Below are 21,163 nucleotides of genomic sequence, written 5' to 3' on the forward strand. Positions count from 1 at the left end.
GACTTGCTTCTATCAGAGTCACAGACATCAAAGAGAGTCGGCTGGAATATAATTAGCAATTTATATACTTTCACACCGAACAGCTGATATGAGTGAGGAGAACCTGCTGTGCATGACTGCATTCATACTTTGTTTTGTGGATGATCTTAGTTTGAAGTGTGCTAACTTGGTAAGAAATGTATGATTCTCAGTCAATTAATTTGTAATGACCAGTTTTTCTTCTGTAACCATTTACAAAGTCTGCAAATGTATGAGGCCAAGTGTTTTAAAATCTCTTCAGATTTTAAAAGGCATGTAGTGTATTCTAGCCTTTAAACTGGTGGTCTTGTAATTATAATATTGTGCTCAGCCTTTGATTTGTTGATTTATTTAATATTGACCATCAAAGCATCCAAGATAAAGCTGAATTTGTTTCTTCATCAGAACAGATTTGGATAAATTCAGCAATTCAGCACTTGCTCACCAATTGATCCTCTGCAGTGAATGGGTGCCATTAGAATGAGAATCCAAACAGCTGATAAAAACAATACAATAACCCATAAGTAATCCACACGACTCCACTCCATCTATTTGTGAAGTGAAAAGTTGTGTGTTTGTTATAACCAAATTAAGATGTTTGTTGCAAGTCCTCTATCCATAATATGGCTTTCTGCTGTGAAAAAGTTGTCCCGTCTGAATCAGGAGAGAAATATGCACAGATCAAACACTGTTTAGAAAACAGCTATAAACAAACATGGTGGTGGATTTTAATGCGCGAAGAAAATGTATTGTGGACAGAAGTGACGGTTTAAAGTTAAAATACAGCTTATTTACGTTAACGTTTAATCTTATTCTGACGGCACCCATTCACTGCAGAGGATCAATTGGTGAGCAGGTGATGTAATGCTGCATTTCTCAAAATCTGCTCTGATGTTTTTCCTATTCTTTTACTGGCCTGAAACCACTTATTCTTCCTTTAGGAAGTGTGTATCTAGTTTTTAATGCTGACTCTTTGGGTGATGTTAAGGTTGTGAGAACAGTGGACAAGCACAGGCTTCTATTTAGAGCAGAGCCCCACAGTCTCCAGCAACAGGTGTAAAGTTCATCCTAGGCAAAAGAAGCGACAGTGACGAGGACGCTAAGAGGCGCTGCCTCATATCAGCGACTCTACTCTTCAGTTTGGCCCCGAAGCTTCTGCCTGTGTGTCAGCTCATCATCTCATGAACGTCTTCCTTGAGGAAAATGCGAGAGTGTGTGTCAGCGGAAAAGTTTATTTTTCATGGGGTGAATGAGGTTGACGCCATGTCCTCACGATGTCAGAGTAGATATGACTTTTTAATGCAGTGTTTTAGAGCTTTTTTTTTTTGTCTAGCCTTGTAAATAAACAAGTGTAGCATTGCTTACGGATGTGTGCGGTTGCCAAAAAGCTTTTTATGAATATTGTAGGACTTGTTCTGGGAGTGAAATGACAAGCATTGCTGTGTTCTTCTTACTTTTATAGCAATATCTCTCTCATTTAAAATGCCGCTCAGCATACTCTGCTTCTTGGCTCCATTAAACACCCATGAAATCTCTTGACGAGTGCAGTTTTCTTTCCTGTTTTGATGCATGTGACAGGAAGTGTAAGAAGGATATATCAAAGCGACTTTCATTCTTTCTAAATAACCAAAATGCAAGATGTTGGTTAGTTACAGGGTGGGTGTGAAATTGTTATTCAAACATCTGATTGGGCAAGACATCTGTGCTGTGCAGTGACTGTGAGCCACTAATATTTTTGGTCAGATTTTCCAGAGGAAAGAAAATTTAAATGCATATATCATATAATCATAAATTTATTTATTTATTAGTATGTAGCCTAGATTAATATGCTCATATACATAGATTTATATTAAAATATATGAATTATCATTATGCATTAATATTATAGATACTAATATAATGTATATATAACTAATATAATAAATTCTACAGTATATATACAGTAAATTATTTTCAGTATAGTTATTTTGTAATTCTTATAGTCAACAAACTCAACATTTGTAGGGGTGAATGTCTGGGTTAGAGGACCTTGATTGTGCTGAACAAGGACACAGATGGTTGTCCTGTTTGTGTTATATTTTGCTAATATTTTTCATGATGCAATGTTTTGCAAGGCCAAAAATCATTGTTCCGGTTAAAATATTAAGCAGATTTTTAGGAGGCTGAACAAGTGCATGTATCAGTGTATCTGTGGGCTCAGAGGTGGGGCTGTTGAGTGATGGAGGTTATTTATTCCTTCTCTCTTCTGTAAGGTAAAACGTGTGGAATCTATAACAGTATCATCAATCCAGAAAGACAACATGGATGTAATTTATATGGAAATGACGTGCAGAGAGCGGACAGAGGCCTGAGCCTAATTGACAATCTGTGTGTGTGTGTGTGTGTGTGTGTGTGTGTGTGTGTGTGTGTGTGTGTGTGTGTGTGTGTGTGTGTGTGTGTGTGTGTGTGTGTGTGTGAGAAAGTGAGTGTGAGTGTGTATGAGGGAATGAGTGTGAGTGTGTGTGACTGCACTTTATTTTTGTTTTCAGGGCACTTGTTCATACCATCGTGGTCTGGCGGAGCAGGACACACTGACACTTGTGATCGGTGGAGGACGTGTTTTAGTCAGTGATCATGAATCAAAGTGCAGTGTCCTGCGTAAAGCGCTGCAGTACACAGCCCAAACAGTAAATAAGCATAGCGTTGAATAGATGATGAATTGCTATCATTATAGAGCATTTAGGATGCTGACATGTTAAAAAGGAAACAAACAGAAGCGTATTTAAAGGAATAGTTCACCCGGAAATGTTTAAGCTTATTCCTTCAAGCTAAAACACATTTTACTAGTGTCATTTATGCATAATAATATTTATCAATATTTTAAATGAGCTTTTATTTTTATATTTTTTTGTTTTTTTTATTATTATTTTAAGATTTGTGTTTTTATATGTTGTGATATTTTATAATTGTATTACTTTTTTATGTTTTATATTTTTAGTAACTTTAAGTTTTATTTTAGTTTTAGTTAAGTTTTAGTCATTTTTGTACGTTTTGCATTTGTCATTTTCATTCAAGTTGGAGTTTTCCCATCTAATATTTATATTTTATTTCAGCTTTTTTTATTACAGAAAAGTGATAGTTTTAGTTTACAGTAACAACACTGCCACATATATCTGGCATGTCCTGAATGTATTTCTATATTGTTGATTGCAGCAAGTGCATGAAAATGGTATTTAAATTTAAATTTAGTTTACTTAACCCCTTAAGAACCAGGTTTCACCCACCAAAGCTTCAAAATGAAACTAAAAGTTTCTCAGGGCTTTTGTTCTGGCTCATGGGGGCTCTTAGAGTAACTTTACCGTGTTGAACACAAAGTGAGATGTGTTGCAAAGAACAATAACAAAAGAGATGCTGCAGTGGCCCTCAACACCTCTGCACTCACCAGATCCATTACAGTCCAGTCTTTTGGCTGATCCTCCATTAAAGTGAAGAGGAGCCGTGCCGGTGTGTCTCAGTGCTGCATTCTGTCCCATCACACTGAAAGATTTGACTTGCATTTCCTGAAGTTATTCTCAGACAGACAAAAAAAAAAAAATGAGCAGGATTATAAAGGAGCTCTGAGCTGAAGGAGAATACAGGCTTGAAGTTCAACATCAAAGGGTTTTTTCAGGGGAGAAACGTAACTGTAAAGTCACTTTTAAAATGAGAAAAGCTAACTTTCTTAATTGTGGGAAGCTTACAGTACGTTTTGTGCTTTGATATTTTCAGCTGAATAAACCAGGATGAAGGGAACGGGATTGTGCCAGTGTTTACAGTATGTATGTGCGTGATTATTGAACTCGTGCTCTGCTATTAGCATTGGCTGATGGTGTGAAACGGGCGTTAGTGTTTTGACAGGCCTGACTGAGCTTAATGGTTGTAAAGATTAGGATCCTGTCAGCCTGTTCGACAAGACACAACATCAGAATGAGAAAATGGAGTCAATCACAGAGCATCCAGACAATCTGCCCTCAAAATTCTCTGGCAGAGACAGGCTTGGGACCAGCGGCAGCCATCTTAGCGGCAGCGGGCATAAGATGGCCTCCTGCCCTGGATCACACGAGAGATCCACGTCACTGTCCCTCAGCTTCCCGTCACCTTCCCTGAACATCAGCTCTGTGCCTAACCTATGAGCTGCCTACACAGTACACTATAGAAGCATCAAAACTGAAATAGACCGTCATGAGTGACTGATTTCAATGTGTTTCATATGAATGATTCTGCACATTTAAAGAGACAGTCAACCAAAACTGAAAACTCGTATTTTTACTTTACATTATCATTTACTCACCCTCATGTCATTCCAAACCTAAATGACTTTCTTCGGTGGAAGGAAGTGTTATCGAATTTTTTTTTTCTTTTGCTTTGTTTTTTGTTTTGGGCTTGTTTGGTTTTGTTTTGTTTTGTTTTGACAGTTCGGTCCAATGTTGTTCAATTCTCAAAATATTTTCTTTTATTGTCCACAGAAGTCAGTCAGTCATACAGGTTTAAAACAACAAGAGTGTGAGTAAATGATGGCAGAATTTTTAGACGTGTGGTACTATGCTCTGATAAAGAAATATAAAAAATACATAGCACAAGCACAATTTTTGTTGAAATACTAAGTTATTATTATTATTAACTGTTTTATATACTGTAGAATAAATGTATCATTGTGTTTACCTGTTTTATTACTATTTAGTTTGTTTTAATTTTTATTGTTTTGATTATATATAAATATATATGTAATGAAAAAAAGGTTTCTGCTGTGGTACAGTCGCTCACATTATCATGCGGTTTGGTAACTCTGGGGTATTTTGGGTATTTCACATCTGTTTTCCATCCTACTTTTCTCTTTTCTCCTCATTTCCTCTTGCACACCTGTAAGGTAAACTATGTGTTGCATTTCTTATTTTCTGAGGTCAAGTCCGCCTCCTTTTCCTCCCCATCTTCAGCGTGTTTGAATGCAGGTGTTGGATGACGGTTGAGCTAAACGTGTAGGTGCGTTGTTGATGAAAATAGAGGGAGGGAGAGAGTTTGGGAGAAATGATGAATGGCTCTCATTAGGGCGGTAATTTGTCACTTTCCATCTGACTGGGCTCCAGCTGTCTCTTCCTGAGCTTTTTGGCCTCTTTGGCTCGCCGTCTCCTCACCGGCCAGATGGGTGGAGAGATACAGTGCTGCAGCTAGACCCAGGCCGTGGTATTATGTTGCGTCTGCGAGCGTATTTGTAAGAGTTTGCTGACAGGACCACTTCAGTCAGCGGCATGTCTACTTCTATCCCGTAATCCGTGAATCCACCGAAATGATTTTCACATAATGGTATTACATTACATAATGTAATATTCTGAGCGCACTTACCCAGAGGCTCCAACAAGTGATGGAAAAGTTAGACTCTGCAGCAATCAAAAAATAAGGCACTGGACAGGCTTAAACTTTATGAATTATGAGCTGTGTGAAACCAAGCGTCACAATGCACTTTCATGTAGTCTGTCCACAAACTTTTTCAAAATCGAGTTTTGTCAAAATGGAGTGAAGCCAAAAGCAACGGTGTTGGAGAAACGCTGGATAACAGCTCTTTTTAGCTCTAGGAGACCAGCCAATGTAGAAAGGCACACAATTGATGCTCATAGACCTCAGTCAGAGTAGACGGCATCTTTCATTTTATGGTAATAAAATCAAGCCTGTGAGGAATAGAAATACAGTCTGTTCAATAGGTTATACTGTTTTGTATTTCGGTATTGATTGTTCATTTGGCGAAACACTGAAAATATGTTTTTCTCAAAGATTTCCAATAGACAAAAAGTTCCAGAAAATACAAACTACCATTCAAAAGTTTGAGGTCAGAAAGTGTTGAATGCTGAATTACATATTAAAACTGTTTTCTATTTTTAATATATATTAAAATGTAATGTATTTGTGGATTTTCAGCAGACATTACTCCAGTGTTACATAATACTACAGAAATCATTCTAATGTATTGATTTGATAATATGCTGGGCTCAAGAAACATTTCTTATTATCATCAATGTTGAGTACTGATTAATATTGTTGTGGAAGTGGTGGTTACATTTATTCTTTGACATTTATTCATTTATTTATTGATTCTTTGACGGATTGAAAGTTCAAAAGAACAGAATTTGTTTTGTTGTATATGTCTTTAAAAGCCGTTAAATTGGAAATATATTTACTATAGACATTACTATAGATCCCTCTTGATCAATTTAATGCATCCTTTTTGCATAATGTAAAAGTGTTTACATTAATAAATAAAAATAAGATAAATTAATGAATAAAAATAAACAAAAAAAACTTGCTGATCCCAAACTGGTGCTGTAGGTTGTATTTATTTATTTTTTCTCTTTAGTTTATTAATAGTTTTGTTTATTTATTTATTTTTTTTTTAGAGTTTGTTTTATTCATATATTTGTTAAAAATTAAATTAAACGTCTACTCAAAGCTTTATTTTAATTTGTGTAAAATTTCATCGGCATTTTGCTGTATCAAAAAGTACCACAAAGTTTATACTCTTCAGGAAATCAAAAGTTGTCTCCTAGTTGGGATAGTATTCAAAAAATAATTCTACCAAGGACCAAACCAGAGACGTTCAAGGTCAAATCAGTGTTCCAGGCCAGCAGATCCACAGTAGCACATCCTCTCCCAGAGAGATAACAGGAATTTAGGAAGGACGCCAAAGGAGAAGAATCATCTAGAGGAACAGGTGCCCCCCCTCAGCCCCCTTCTAACGAGCCTTTGTTCTAATAACACAAAGCAATTTATACTGACCTTTATAGAAATGTAGCAAAAATAAATTACAATAGTTAAAAAATGCCCCTGAGCCTAATTGCAAAGGAGATTAAGTTTCCTATAATTGCTTTTGGCCACCTAATGCAATTTTTCCTTTTTTTGTAATTAAAGTGATTTAAAAATTTAATAACCCCCAACACACATGCATGCATATACACACACAGGCTTCTCTTGTCCAGTGCCATAAATACTCTCATTATTGAAGCAATGGTCCATTGAAAATGGTGTCATGGTTTTGTGTGATGAATATAATGTGCTTGTTCAAATGAGTTCAATGGCAATAAACATTTTGCCTCTGAACTGTTTTAAATATTCAATGAAACTTAACAAACATTATTCTCTGTTTCTGTTCTGAGAAAATGACTCTTTGGTGCATCTTCTATCTACTGTTTGACAAGAACAACTTCCCAGAATTCCGGCTGCTCTTCTTCCTCAGATACCCATATGCAGCTCTGCCGTTCTGTATTTTTATGGTCGAATTCTTCATCCATCTCTTTAGAAGTCAAGCTAATCAGCCAGCAGCACACTTAACCTCGCGCTCTTTCATCTGCATATTCGCTGAGCTTTTCAGTGTTTATTCATCTCCTCTGTGCATTAGTGAAGATCCCCATATCTGTCTCTCTCTCGTTGTTTCTCTCTTCCCATTCACTCGTTCTCAGATGTGTATGCCGTAGATGCTTTTATGGAATTCTGACGGTAAACATATCCTTCCTCGTTTTTCTCTTTATTATTTAACAGGCCTCTGCCCCATGTCCCTGGGGTCTGCTTAACAAGCAATCCAATCAGCCCGCTATATTCCCTTATATATTATATACAAAGTGTTTTAAAATGCTGACATTAAAAATGAAAATATATTTCCGTTTTTAATAATATTTAGGCTTTACGGTTTCAAAATGTGGGGTCAGTTTTGTTAAAAAGAATTTAATACTTTTATTTAGCACAGTAAATTGATAAAAAATCTCAGTAAAGGCTTTTATATTGTTACAAAAAACATATTTTAAATAAATGCTGTTGATTATTAACTTTCTGTTAATCAAAAAATAGTGAAATAAATAACGGTTTCTACAAAAAAAGCAGCAAAACTGTTTTCAACGCTAATAATAATACTAATAATAATAATAATAATAATAATAGTACACTGTAAAAAAAAGAAAAAAAAAAAAAAAAGTTGAGCCAACTTAAAATTTTAAGGCAACCAACTTCAACTTATTTTTGTGGGAGATTCTCAAATTTTTGTTGTATAAACGTAAAACGACAAGTTGAGAAAACTCAAAAATCCGCTGAAGCTGGTTGCCTTCAAATTTTAAGTTGGCTCAACTTTTTTTTTTACAGTGTAGTAATACTAAGAAGAATGTTTCTTTAGGAGCAAATCAGCATATTAGAATGATTTCTGAAGGATCATGTGACACTGAAGACTGGAGTAATGATGCTGAAAATTCAGTTTCGCCATTACAGAAATAAATTATATTTTAAAATACATTCAAATAAAAAAACTTTATTTTAAATGGCAATAGTATTTCACAATATTTCTGTTTTAACTATTTTGATCAAATGAATGCGGTCTTGGTGAGCATAAAATACTTCTTTCAAAAACATTTACAAAACGTTTTGACTGGTAGTTGATGTGCATAGTTTTTGTTTACTTCATTTATTCAAGTTCACAATAACATTTTCATTATTAGTGTATTAATAGACTAAACACCTAAAATGAAATCTAGAAACAATATTAAAATAAAATCTACTCTGAAAAAATGAAATAAGCTTAGTGCAATGACTTAGTGAGTTAGTGTGTGAATGGAGGTGTGTTTCTGGCACAGGGCAGCACTGAACCAAATCAATAACACAAGGCACAGCCAGCAACCTCGACTCAATATCCCTGAATGACCGCATACTGTACTGACAAAGCAGTCATGGGGAGAGGGAGGACGAGCGTTGAAGAGGAAAGTTGAGTCAGATGTGCTCATACACTTTCTGCATTCAAGGTCTTCTACAAAAGCACCTCTTCACCCTCTTGCTTTCTTCCATTCCTGCTAACAGGCAGTCAGGGGTTGATGCAATGAAAGGAAGATGAAAGTGGAGCTGTGTGTATGTGCGTGATAATATGTTTGTGTACCATGCGGCTTTTTGAAGTAAAAGCAACTCTTAAAAGACAGAAAGTGCACAGTCCTCATTTGATCCCAATTAAAACGATGGCCAATACATTGTCATTTTAGTTTTACTGATATGAATCTTGAAAGAGCGCCGTCTGAGTCGTCTCAGATTATAGCGAGCACCGTCTTTTCCCTCAGTGCTGTCTTTGCAGGAGTAATTAAGGCAGGTAATAACCTCCTAATTCCTCCGCCTTTATGAGGACTGACTGCACACGCTTCTTCTTCTTCTTCTTCGAAAAAAAAAAAACCTTTGCAATTTTACCTCCGATGTCATGGCAATTACTCAGGAACTCAGATGCATTTAAAACCAATGACTTTGCCCAGCTCCCTTCGTGCATTTGTTCACTGCGAAAAAATTACATGAGCTTCATAACTGCAGGCTCTTTATTGTCATATAGCACATGTATATGGTTCTATATCAGGATCCTGTTGGGAAATCACATCTGAAACATCTGTATTACAGTGATGAAGTAGACTGTGTTTGTGTGTAAATGTGCTCATGCAGTGCTCCCAGCGTGGAGTTTTACTGGACAAAAAAATGCTGCGAGCAGCACTTCCTGTCTGCTGTTCTGCAGTCCAAGCACTCCATAACTCACAAACACACACACACATGTACATGAACACCCCGACTATTTGCTTCTGTCGTGGTGCTTTTGTTTGTATATTGTCGGTGCACGCTGAGCATGATGTCATTTTCAGCCCATATTATCTATGCACAGGTGTGAGCGCATAAATTTTGCATGCATTTATGGGCGCCGTAAATTTACTTTGTGACCTCATAGCTTGCTTTTATGAGAAACACCTTGGAGCTCATTTTATGGGAATTATTTTACGAGCACATTGTGCGACGTGAACATCACAGGGGACTGTTATGGTTAAGGTCAGCGTGAAATCAAAATTGACCCTATTTACTTTCTCAATATATGTTTCTGAGCACATTTTATCAGTAGTACATGTTGATCTAAAGAGTTTTCATAATCCTTCATCAAAATGACAAAACTTGCACTGCCTCAGAAACAACTTAATATTAATAATTAATATTAACCAATAGCCAGATAGCTACTTATGTGTTGTTTTAGGCTACTGTTGTAAGCAATGGAGCCTTCGTAAAAGCTTCCCGGTTAATATAATAAAGTTTATGGCAATAACAGTAAATTACGATACATTTGTAGAAGTATTACTATTGGGATGCATGATAATGTTCTCAAGGGTGAACTTAATCTTCAGCCTCCACGTATCGGGTAAAAAGGCTCTTCAGAAATGGATTCCCAAGGTGTTTCAGGAGGGGCGCAGTTCTCCATAACCTACTCCAAAATCATATTGTGAACGCATTCTAGTATGAAACAGACATTTTTCATGATCCAGTCAATTCCTGATGGATAAAATCAAATCTCGCCCAGCATTTTTTGTATTAAATTTCATGTTTCACATGGAAACACATAATATTACAAAAGTAAAATGGGTTGTAAAAGCCATTTCATGTTGACTTCAAAGATTGTCATTGAAGTCATTCGAAAACAATTGATCACATGAGTGCATTATCACATAAATGAGTTCATTAGTCACTGTAGTGACTAGAGTTCATTAGTTGCTGTAGAATGTTTAAATGTTGTTTGTCTATCATGTTAGTATGTTGATATCTGCCCCTGTGTCATGTCACATGATCATAACAAGTTTGTCGTCTCCTTTTATCTGTCCATTCCTCAGGTCGTCCCCTCCCTCCCTCCACCGCCTCCTCCAGCCTCCTGCCCCCTGCTCCTTCTCCTCCACCCGCCCCCCTCCATCCAGTCCCGCCTACCATAAGGGAGTGTCAGGTGCCCTTGCTGGACAGCAGCTCCTCCCACACCATGCTGGAGCCCCACCCAGAGGACCAAATCTCCCCCAACTCATACCTGCTCCGGGCCCAGCCCCCCACTGGTAAGCCCCTCCCACTAACATCTCATTGGCTGATGCCTCCATTATCATCTCACTCATTTTCTGTGTCCTGTATTGTTGTCTACTATGAAAATAATATTTCTTCACACTGTGTTTTAATTAAATGCAACATCATCAACAAAATGAGCAATAAAATTGACTGCTGACTGCTGTTGATCATGACGGAGGATATCAGCAATTCTTTTGTCACACTACAGGGAATAAGATTTTTTTTCTTTCTTCCTCTGTCTTAGATCTGTATATTTAGATCAGTCATTCTTAAAATTGTATGTATCCAGATCTGATATTTCCTTTCAGACTTTTCAGTCACATTTTCTAGTTGCCGCATCAGTTATAGTGCAGTGTTGTTATTGTTAACTAAAACTGTTACAATTGTTTTTGGTAATTTAAATAAAACGAAAATATTAAAATAAAAAATATCAATAAAATGAAATATTAGATGAAAACTAAATGAAACTTAGAAATGTTATTTTTGCAACTAACTGAAATAAGCTGAAGTTCTAAAATTAAAACTAAAATTGAATTAACTATAAATTAGTTATATTAAAATATTTAAATATATGTGACTCTGGACCACAAAACCAGTCTTAAGTCGCTGGGGTATATTTGTAGCAATAGCCAAAAATACATTGTATGGGTCAAAATTATACATTTTTCTTTTGTGCCAAAAATCAATAGGATTTTAAGTAAAGATCATGATCCATGAAGATATTTTGTAAATTTCCTGCCATAAATATATTAAAACGTAATTTTTGATTAGTAATATGCATTGCTAAGAACTTCATTTGGACAACTTTAAAGGCAATTTTCTCAGTATTTTGATTTTTGATTTTTTGCACCCTCAGATTCCAGATTTTCAAATAGTTGTATCATGGCCAAATATTATCCTATCATAACAAATTCATAACAGCTTATTTATTCAGCTTTCATGTGAAGTATAAATCTCAATTTCGAAAAATTGACACTTATGACTGCTTTTGTGGTCCAGAGTCACATATAGTGTGCAATAGTACATAAAAAATAGAAATCTAACTGAAATAAGTTGAAGTGCTAAAATTATTAAAACTAAAATTGAGAGAAATTTAAATTAAAGTTAAATTAATGACAAAAGTACATAAACTAAAATCCAAATAAAAGCAAAAATAAAAGCTCATTTAAAATATGAACAAATACTGTCATACAGTATATAAATTATACTCAAAAAGCATTGTAATGATGCAAACTTACATACTGTAGGTACACTTCAACAATTGATGTTCACAGTGGATCAGGCTTGTAAAAAAAATTCAAATTAAATCTGATTTCATGATTGAAACTTTTTTTTCCCCTTTGTTCACACTATAAAAAACTAGATTGGTGTAACTTGGAAGGGTTTGGGGGGGATTGCTACTGTCTTAGCAAGGTCTGTATGATTGGGTTTATCATTTGTCATTTTGTCATGTTGCACCCGGTTAGGACATAGTGTTAGTTGTTGTCCCTAAAAAGGTCATTTTGTCATAGGAATAGATTATATTTATGACTAGTGGAGCTCAAGGTGACAACAAATGGATATGAAATCAAACAGCATCGGTTACCCACAAGGGCGCCACATATGAAGCACTTATATTATGGTGACTTATTACACTTTCACAGGCTGTGTAGAACCTCACTATAACAGGTCAGACTGAACAGAATGTGTGTGTGTGTGAGTCGTCTTAGTACAGCTGTGCTCATTCGGAGTAATTAATGCTCCATACGCCGCACAGTCCTCCAAACTTTGCCCCACGTCCAAATCTGCAATCCAGGGGATATATTTAGAGGAGAGGAGGAAAAAAAGTTGTTAATGTAATTTCTGCTGGAATATAATCTATTGTTAATGGCATTAGCCTCTCCTTTGATCTGCTATAAATCTTTATTACGTCTGATCAGGGGCCCGAGTTCAGAAGCAACGCGATTATAAACCTTTTAAAATGACATTACATCATGCCTCTAATTGGTTTACTGTTTGCTGCAGCAACATCAATCATTTGCAGACTAACCACGCTGTAAATAAATTCACTCCAACACTGCCAGCTCCACGGCTCTAGAATGATGCGGCAGAAGGATTATGGATGAGAGAAGATCAAAAATTCGAGAGGGAAATCACAGTCTCTCAGTGCAGACAAGGTGACCACTAATAGCTTTATTGGGCCTGTTAGTATTCTCGTTTTTTCTTCTGAGCTGCCATAAAATTTGCATTTGCTGAAAGGAAATTGCAAAAGGTGATTTTTTTCTTAAGAATCTAAGAAGATAATCTCTGATTAGTATTGGAAATATGTTAGCATCTACACAACAGAACAGCGACAATAGCGATGATGATGACGGTGGTGGAAATAATAGTACAATTATTAGTTCTTTTGTTCTTTCATCACTTTGGTACTATATTAAATTATTGAATATAGATGCCCTAATCAAGCTGCAATTTTAATTTGGGAGAAAATCTCTGTATATTTCTATATTCTAATCAACTATATAAGACACTTTTTTCCGCTTTGACAAATGTCATTCATTGTTTTTGTAATGCACGGGTCTTTATCACATTTGGAAAAATAACTACTTTGAATATCAGATGCTTGCAAATAATTATTCATATTTCATATTCTTTACAAGCTTGTCATATAGTTTGCATTTCCTTGATCTGATGACACATTCAGCTCTGAGGAGTTTCAAAGCTCGCAATTAGCCTGAAAATAAAGCACTAAATAATTGGCTTATTATCATGTTGCCTTGAGCTTGGATTTTGTGTACAAGTCTGAGAATTTTTAGTTTCAGAGTGTGTGTGTGTGTTTTACATCTTGGGGTGCTGGATTGAGATTGGAAATGTGTGTTTTCGTGAGACTAAGTCCAATTAAATGTCCTGTGAGCTTGTTGAGGGAGATTGCTGCGCAGGATTTGAAATATCTGGCCAGTATCCCAACGTACTGAAGGCTGAGAGACATTATAATGAGGAAGAGTGCTCTGAGTAGATGTATTTGAGTCTGTCGCGTGTCTGGTAAGTGTGTTTATTACTGGTTGGTTTTGAATTTAAATATGGTACATAAAAGCTTCAGAATCAGGGATCGCGGAGTGTATCTCTATATTTCTGCTTAGTGTTTATTGCGGGTCTGTGCTCCAGTGGGTTATATTGCACAGCTGGACTGCGTCTCTGCCAGTGGGTAGCGCTGACACTGGTGGCATGCACAGGGTGCCACAGTCATTACTTGAGCTATTGCAGCTGTCAGCGAGGCTCTGTCACTGGCAGTCTGGTTGTGTTAAAGAGAACTCTCTTAGAAATGCGATGAAATGCCTCATTTCAACATAAATGCTTGTAAAAATGAATATATAGAAGGTTTGGAAACACTTTCTTTTAAATAAATCTACTACCGTCCAAAAGTTTGGAGATGGTAAGATTTTTTTAAAATGTTTCACCAAGACTTCATTTGATCAAAAAAAACATTCATTTTGTGAAGTATTACAATTTTTAAATAACTGTTTTCAATTGTAATAGGTTCCTGTGATGGCAAAGCTGAATTTTCTTCAGTGTCACATGATCCTTCAGAAATCATTCTAATATGTTGATTTGCTGCTCAAGAAACATTTCGTCAATGATGAAATCAGTCATGCTGCCCCCTAAAAAAAAGTCTGCAGATTCCTTTCATTTGGTTTGTTGAAATTGTGATTCATGGCCTGTATGTTTGAAAAACACTGAAGCTGATTTGTGGCATTAGGTGTCTTTCCAAAGAGAGCTCCTGGAAAGAGCTGCTGTGTGTGTGTGTGTGTGTGTGTGTAGGAAGCGCTTGTGTTTGCGTCTCTATCCATTTATTATAAATGGAGAGTGTCGGCTAGCTATTTTTAGTAGCTTCCAAAGTCACATACTCCTGCCAGTGAAATCAGCCGTAGATCCTAATGCAATGAATTTTTAATCACCGTGTGCTTTGAAGAAATTCTGTTGAAACAATTTAGTTTGGACTGGATGCCCCCTTAAAGCTAATGTTATGCTGTTTTGCAGTAGTAATTAAAGACATGTTGTTGCATAATTGTTTTTTTTTTTTAAGTTATTGTTTTTGTATTAGGATATTATTTAAGCTTTTGTGTTCAGAACAGAGGGCCGTGTGTGTTTGTGTGTGGGTGGGTTTTAGAGTGGGGTTTCAAAAGCCTGTTTATTTTCAGGCTGATTTGATGACTCTTCTCTCAGACTGTTATTATTGCTCATTACAGGAGGGGATTGGGCCAAAGAGGCTGAATGTGAGGGAATTGTTTCGTTCGGAGCCCAGCGTACAGCTTGCATTTACTTCTGTTACCGCCAACCAAGCTGTGTTTTAATTAAACCTCAGAATAAACGTCCAGGAGTTCAACAGCTTGACCTCCAGACCAGCTGCTGTCCCTTCACTCTGAGGGAGCAGGTATCTGTAAGTGTCTTTGTGAGGGATGAGAGACTGTACTGAAAACGGGTTCATTCAATGAACCTGTTGAAAAAAGATTAACTTATTAATATGAGTGATCATTTTGGAGAAATTGTGAAAACGATTTCGTTTAGACTTGACAGTGCCTTTTAAAGCTAATTTAATTGTATGCTGTGGTAATTAAGGATGTTGTTGCACAAGTTTTATTATTAGTGTTATTATTTATTCATTTAGTTATTGTTTTTGTATTAGCATGTTAGTGAGAGGGACAGGATGTATTAAAAGGCGATGAAGAAAAATAGCATAGGGAAGTCGATTCATTTTAGCTATTCAGTTTGTTTGAGAGTCACTTTGAGTGATCGTTCTGAGGAAACTGTGAAAGCTATTTAGTTTAGACTTGACACCCACATTTAAAAGCTAATTTTATTCTGTTTGCAGTGGTAATTAAGGGTGTACTGTTGCATAATTGCTTTATAATAATTATTGTTTTTTTTTATATTTGCATGTTTGTGTTCTGATGAAGAACACAATAATGCAAACCTACAGATGTTTATTAAAAAACTGCAAAACCTCTAGATCTTTCTCAGCAAAGATACAATTTGAGGGTTTGTTTTATAGTAAAATAAATTGTTAAAAACAGATTTGTTTTATTAGGTTACAAAGATTGTATCAAATTATGGTTCCAATATGTTTCACTCTTGTGATCAAGTGATTTACAAATGCTTTGCGATTCAGTTTGAACCAGTTCAAAGAAACTGTTAACTCTCAAATGGGACTGCTAAAGATGGCGAGACACAGACTTTACAAAGCCGTTTGAATTTGCTGTAAGATTTTTTTAGGCCAGTGGCTGCTCTTGTGAGAGTCTCTGAAAGAAAGCTGAAGTCCTGACGCCTACTGCTCCTCTTGGCTGTGGCTGCTGTGCGGGCATCCTTCCTCAGCATCCAACACTTGCGTTGAACAACAGAAAATATCAATAAACATTTTTACTGAGGCTGGGCCTGGAAAACAAACATGGTGGCTTTCTGTTCCTGCTGCCAGTGGGCCTCCGGAGCACTACTGTGAAACTAATGCAGTGTACTGAAAGCCAATTCCATCCTGTTCAGCGCCTCCGCTCCGCTCTGCTCCGCTCTGCCCAGCGCAGGCACAGTCCCAGAAAGAGCAGGGGGTGGGTTTAAGTGCTAACCTCAGGCACGCAGGACTGTGTGTGGGGATCTGCTTTTAGTAAGAGCGAGCTGAACCATGTAGGTTTGGATCTGTGTCAAGCTAGATGACCTCCACGCTGCGCTATTGAGACTGGCACAAAACTCCACTATGCTTTCAGTGTTTTCAAACACACACACGTAGTCCTCAGTGCTTTGGTACTTACGTTGTAGGGGGTGTACATGTTTCCAGTGTGTGTGTAGTAGTGAACTAATGCGTAGCTCTCTTAGCCCGAGCACATGTGAGTATGTTGAGTACTGTCAGATCACATTACTGTGTGTGAGTAAAAGTTGAATGCGTGTTTTGTGCAGTTGGAAGCAAAATGGTAACTATCTTCTCTTCCTTTATAAATTATGTATCTATTGATTGGCTCGTCCGTGCCTGAAAGTTTTATTATTCTATTTTCTAGGAGTTGCTATTAATGATATTGTCATATTGGATTTTTGCTGGAATGTTGAGTGCAGAATAACACACTTCAGTTGCAAATTAATATGGTTGCAGTGTTCAAATCAACAGTATTCATATGGCAGTGTTGGAAACAAAGAGGTCTGGAATACCTGGAGGAAGCTATCCATTAGCAGTGCTGTTTATTTCGATGACAGTTGCTCAGCTGGTTTAGGATATGAGAATTATGCGATCTGATCTTTGCTAATAGGCCTTCAGTTCTACTGCCAGGAAGTTTTGAGCCAATCATCTGAGCCATAAATGTCATGTGACTAATCAAAATGGCATAATGATAGATTCTTTGCAATCGACAGCTACTTTAGAATGGTCATCAATGGAGAAATAAAGCAATAATCCCCAAGAAGTTGTGGTTTACAGTGAATTTATAACAGCTAAACAGGCGTTCTCTCTTAAAAATAAAGGTGCTTGAAAGGTTCTTTACAGCGATGCCATAGAACAGGGATACTCAAATCTGGCTCACGAGATCAACTTTCCTACAGAGTTTAGCTCTAACCCTAATCAAACACACCTGAGCATGCTAATCAGTGTCTTCAGGATCATTAGAAAATCGCAGGTAGGTGAATTTGATCAGGTTTGGAGCAAAACTCGGTCACACTTTATATTAGGTGGCCTTAACTACTATGTACTTACATCAAAAAATAAGTACAATGTAATTATTGTGTTCATATTATATTGCAAAACACTTTTGCTGTTTTGAGGTGGGATACGGGTAAGGTTAGGGACAGGTTTGGTGGTCTGGGTAGGTTTAAGGGTGGGTTTAGGTGTAAGGGATGGGTCAACAGTGTAATTATAAATGTAATTACAGATGTAACTACATATAGGTATTTTTAAAACTATAAGTACAATGTGAAAACATGTATGTACACAATAAGTGCATTGTACCAAATAATTAATTTAAATGTAAGTACATAGTAGTTAAGGCCACCTAATATAAAGTGGGACCCAAAACTCTGCAGGAAAGTGGATCTCACGAGCCAGATTTGAGTATCACTGCCATAGAAGAACCATTTTTGGTTCCACAAAGAACCATTCAGACAAAGGCTCTTTTAAAGAACCATCTCTTTCTTTCCTTTTTAAAATCTGAAGAACCTTTTGCCACAAAGAACTCTTTGGGTTCTGCTGATGTTAAAGGTTCTTTATGGAACCGTTTAGACAAAAAAGGTTCTTCTGTGGCATCGTGAAGCACTTTTATTTTTAAGAGTGTTGTTAGGCACGGCGCAGAGCGTTGAAACAAAGTAAATAAAATGTAATGATATTAATTAAAACATTAGTTTCCGCCAAACAATGTAGTTCCTCAGAAATGGTTGTGGTTGCCGAGCAACACAAAGACTCAGCAACATACACGCTGGCGCAGGTATATGTTTGTAGAGTAATTTGCAACAGCTTCGAACGCAGCTCAACCAATCAGAATCAAGGACAGAAACTATCTGTTTTATAAGATGCTTTTTGTAGCTACAGTAGATGATGCAGTTCCTGCATCTACCAGCAGATGCTAACTGGACCATGTCAAAACTTGATCTTTTGATTGTAAAATGTGTCCTATTTCTACGTGATTATGTGCCGAAATGACCTTTATCTTTCATTTTATCGCTGTTGTTTGGCATACATGAACAGGCAGCTATACTCGACCGGCCCTCTGCTGGGATGTGCCGTATAGTGCGCCGTCTAGCCTCGCTGCAATCTGCCGAGAGTTGAAACTTGGCACTCTCAGTGGCGAGAGAAAACCACCATGTTATCAGTGAAGATGGTGGGATGGCACGGTTGTATAAAAGTAGGAGGTCTCCGTGGCTGTTTCCTAATTACATTCTTTTATTTATTCACAAGCGTTTTCCACTAAAATCACACTCTCTCTTACCTCCTGTGGTCCAGGGCCTCTCTCTGATCTCCTTTATCATCCCAAATTGGCGTTTATGTTCTCACTCCTATGGTTTCCGCCGCTAATGTCCAGCGGTTTATTTCAATTTGTGTTGGTGTCTGTGTGCTGTTGTTGGTTTAACTGTGGCCAAACAGGGGGGGATTGGATTTTAGCTTTATCCTTGAATGTGTCCTTGGTACATGACTGTCTGATAGTTTGTGCAGACGTTTCACTTGTATAGTTAAGCATCCGAGCAAAAGTCTCGTCTCATTTTTAATACAGTTTCTAGAATAATACATGTGCATCAGTCAGTCTGTTTATAATAGACATCAGTTAGTTTCTTTAAAAAAAATCATGGACAAAGAACCTCGATTTTCCTCTAAAGTAAACCTTCAATTAGTCATTCATAGAATAAGTATGTTAGGCTGTTTAAATCTGTCAGTGTCCTAGAGTAAAGGAGACATCGAGAGTGAAAAGGACAGCGATTACTGTGCGCTGCGGGTGTGAATTTTTACCCTCACACAGACACACACAGAGCCTCGACACAGCCATTTCATAGTCGACGTGGGATAAAAGTTGATGATGCGTGCAGAGGTTTACGAATGAAGAATGCTTCTTCATGAATATGAAAACAACCTTTTCATCAGTCTAGGAAGGGCTGACAGGGGAGCCTACAGTGTTTCGCTTTGACCACAAGTGGCTTTTGCATTTGTTGTTTTCTCCAGCTTTGGGCAAACAACCTTTTCTCTTTTTTTTTAAGCCAGTTGTGCAGGTAAAAGCAAAAAAAAAAAAAAAAAAATCTGTGAAATGCTGTTACTTAACCATGAATATATATTTAAAAAAACAGTGGACTGACAAAAGGAGACGCTCTATTGGGCTTGTGCATGATATCTTATCTCTGATTCATAAAAATGTCCTCTTGACAACTGGGAGTAGTTTGAACAATTTATCTTGTTCAGTAGTGCTGTGTTTATTGTTTTGTAACTGTAAACAAGCAATAGAGCAAATTCAATAAATTGACCATAATTTATCTATGTTGACTTAGAGTAAGTATAATCATCTTACTTGTCATAATATTCACTTTAATTCTACTTAGAGGTGCTGGAGGCAGTGAAAAGCTGTGTTGTATACAGTAGCCTACTTTTCAAAAGTTTGGGGTCAGTAAGATACCTTTTATACCTTTATTCAAGAAGGGCACATTTAATTGTAATAGTGAAAATTCAAAAATAACAGTAAAGACTTGCATAATTTTATAAAATATTTCAAATAAATACTGTCCTTCAGACTTTATTCATCAAAGAATCCTGAAAAGCACATCACAGAATGATTTCTGAAGAATCATGTGGCACTGAAGACTGGAGTAATGATGCTAAAAATTCAGTTTTGCACCACAGGAATAGATTTCAAATAAATAGAGTAGAGTGGGGGGAAACGCCCCCCTAATAAAATAACCACAAGATAAAATCCAGATAAATTTTTATTGTAACTATGGACTACATTGGCAAGAGTGATGTAGAAGTTTTCACCAATAGTAAAAAAAAAAAAACGTTTTAAAGCTTGTTGGGTTACACTTTATTTTGATAGTCCACTTTAGACATTATACTAACTACAAGTAACTTTGTAACTTCATGTCAACTAATTCTCATTAATTTGCAACTACATGTCTACTAACTCTCAGTAGGGTAGGTTTAGGGTTAGTAGAATAAGTTGACATATACTTGTAAAGTTTCTCAGTTTCTCTGTAGTTGCAAAGTTACTTACTGTTAGTAGAATGTCTAAAGTGGATTATCGAGATAAAGTGTTACCGCTTGTTGTTTTGTAAAACATCACAGTTATATATGACATGAGAACAGTAGGGCCTGTAGATAGGGAGTACATGTTATTTAAGAAAAGTATAATTATATTCTCAGAATGACATCATTTTTGTCTCAAACATAGTAAATGGGGTAAAACGCCGGTAATGGGATATTACTGTAGTTATTCTGTTCTGAACATCAAATCCTTTGTTTTTCCATCAAATATATTCTAACTAGTTGGTTGAATAAAAATATTTGGATTTTATATTTAAAAATTACCTCAATTTTGCATCAGGTAGCTAATTAGCTAGCCAGTTAGCATCAGCTAACAAAATGTTTCAAATAGGCTATTATAATTTTGTAATTCATAATTATTGATTATATTCTTTTAAATTTTAAGCTAAAACTGCCTGTACTCTGATTCTGCTGTAAATGTTTAAAGCAAATTGCTTTGTCAGACTGGGGGGCATTTTACCCCACCCATGGGGGCGCTTTGGTACAAATTTAATTTTTGTTAAAAATCGAATAACTTGAAAACTC

At 36.6% G+C, this 21,163-nt stretch overlaps 1 protein-coding gene across 8 annotated transcripts in view; it reads left to right on the plus strand.

Moving 5' to 3' along the window:
* The window catches only part of tenm2a (teneurin transmembrane protein 2a), a 646,939-nt gene that overhangs the window by 536,968 nt on the left and 88,808 nt on the right, over positions 1-21,163 (plus strand). For 6 of the 8 annotated variants that reach the window (XM_058798657.1, XM_058798659.1, XM_058798660.1 and 3 more), the window contains one exon: positions 10,680-10,889. The exons of the other annotated variants lie outside the window; for them this stretch is intronic. In XM_058798657.1, the coding sequence (XP_058654640.1) occupies positions 10,680-10,889 (210 nt within the window). The remainder of the gene's footprint in view (positions 1-10,679; positions 10,890-21,163) is intronic. 8 annotated transcript variants of the gene reach the window in all.

This window comes from Onychostoma macrolepis, chromosome 14 (genome assembly GCF_012432095.1).
Source record: "Onychostoma macrolepis isolate SWU-2019 chromosome 14, ASM1243209v1, whole genome shotgun sequence".
Classification (NCBI taxonomy): Eukaryota; Metazoa; Chordata; class Actinopteri; order Cypriniformes; family Cyprinidae; genus Onychostoma; species Onychostoma macrolepis.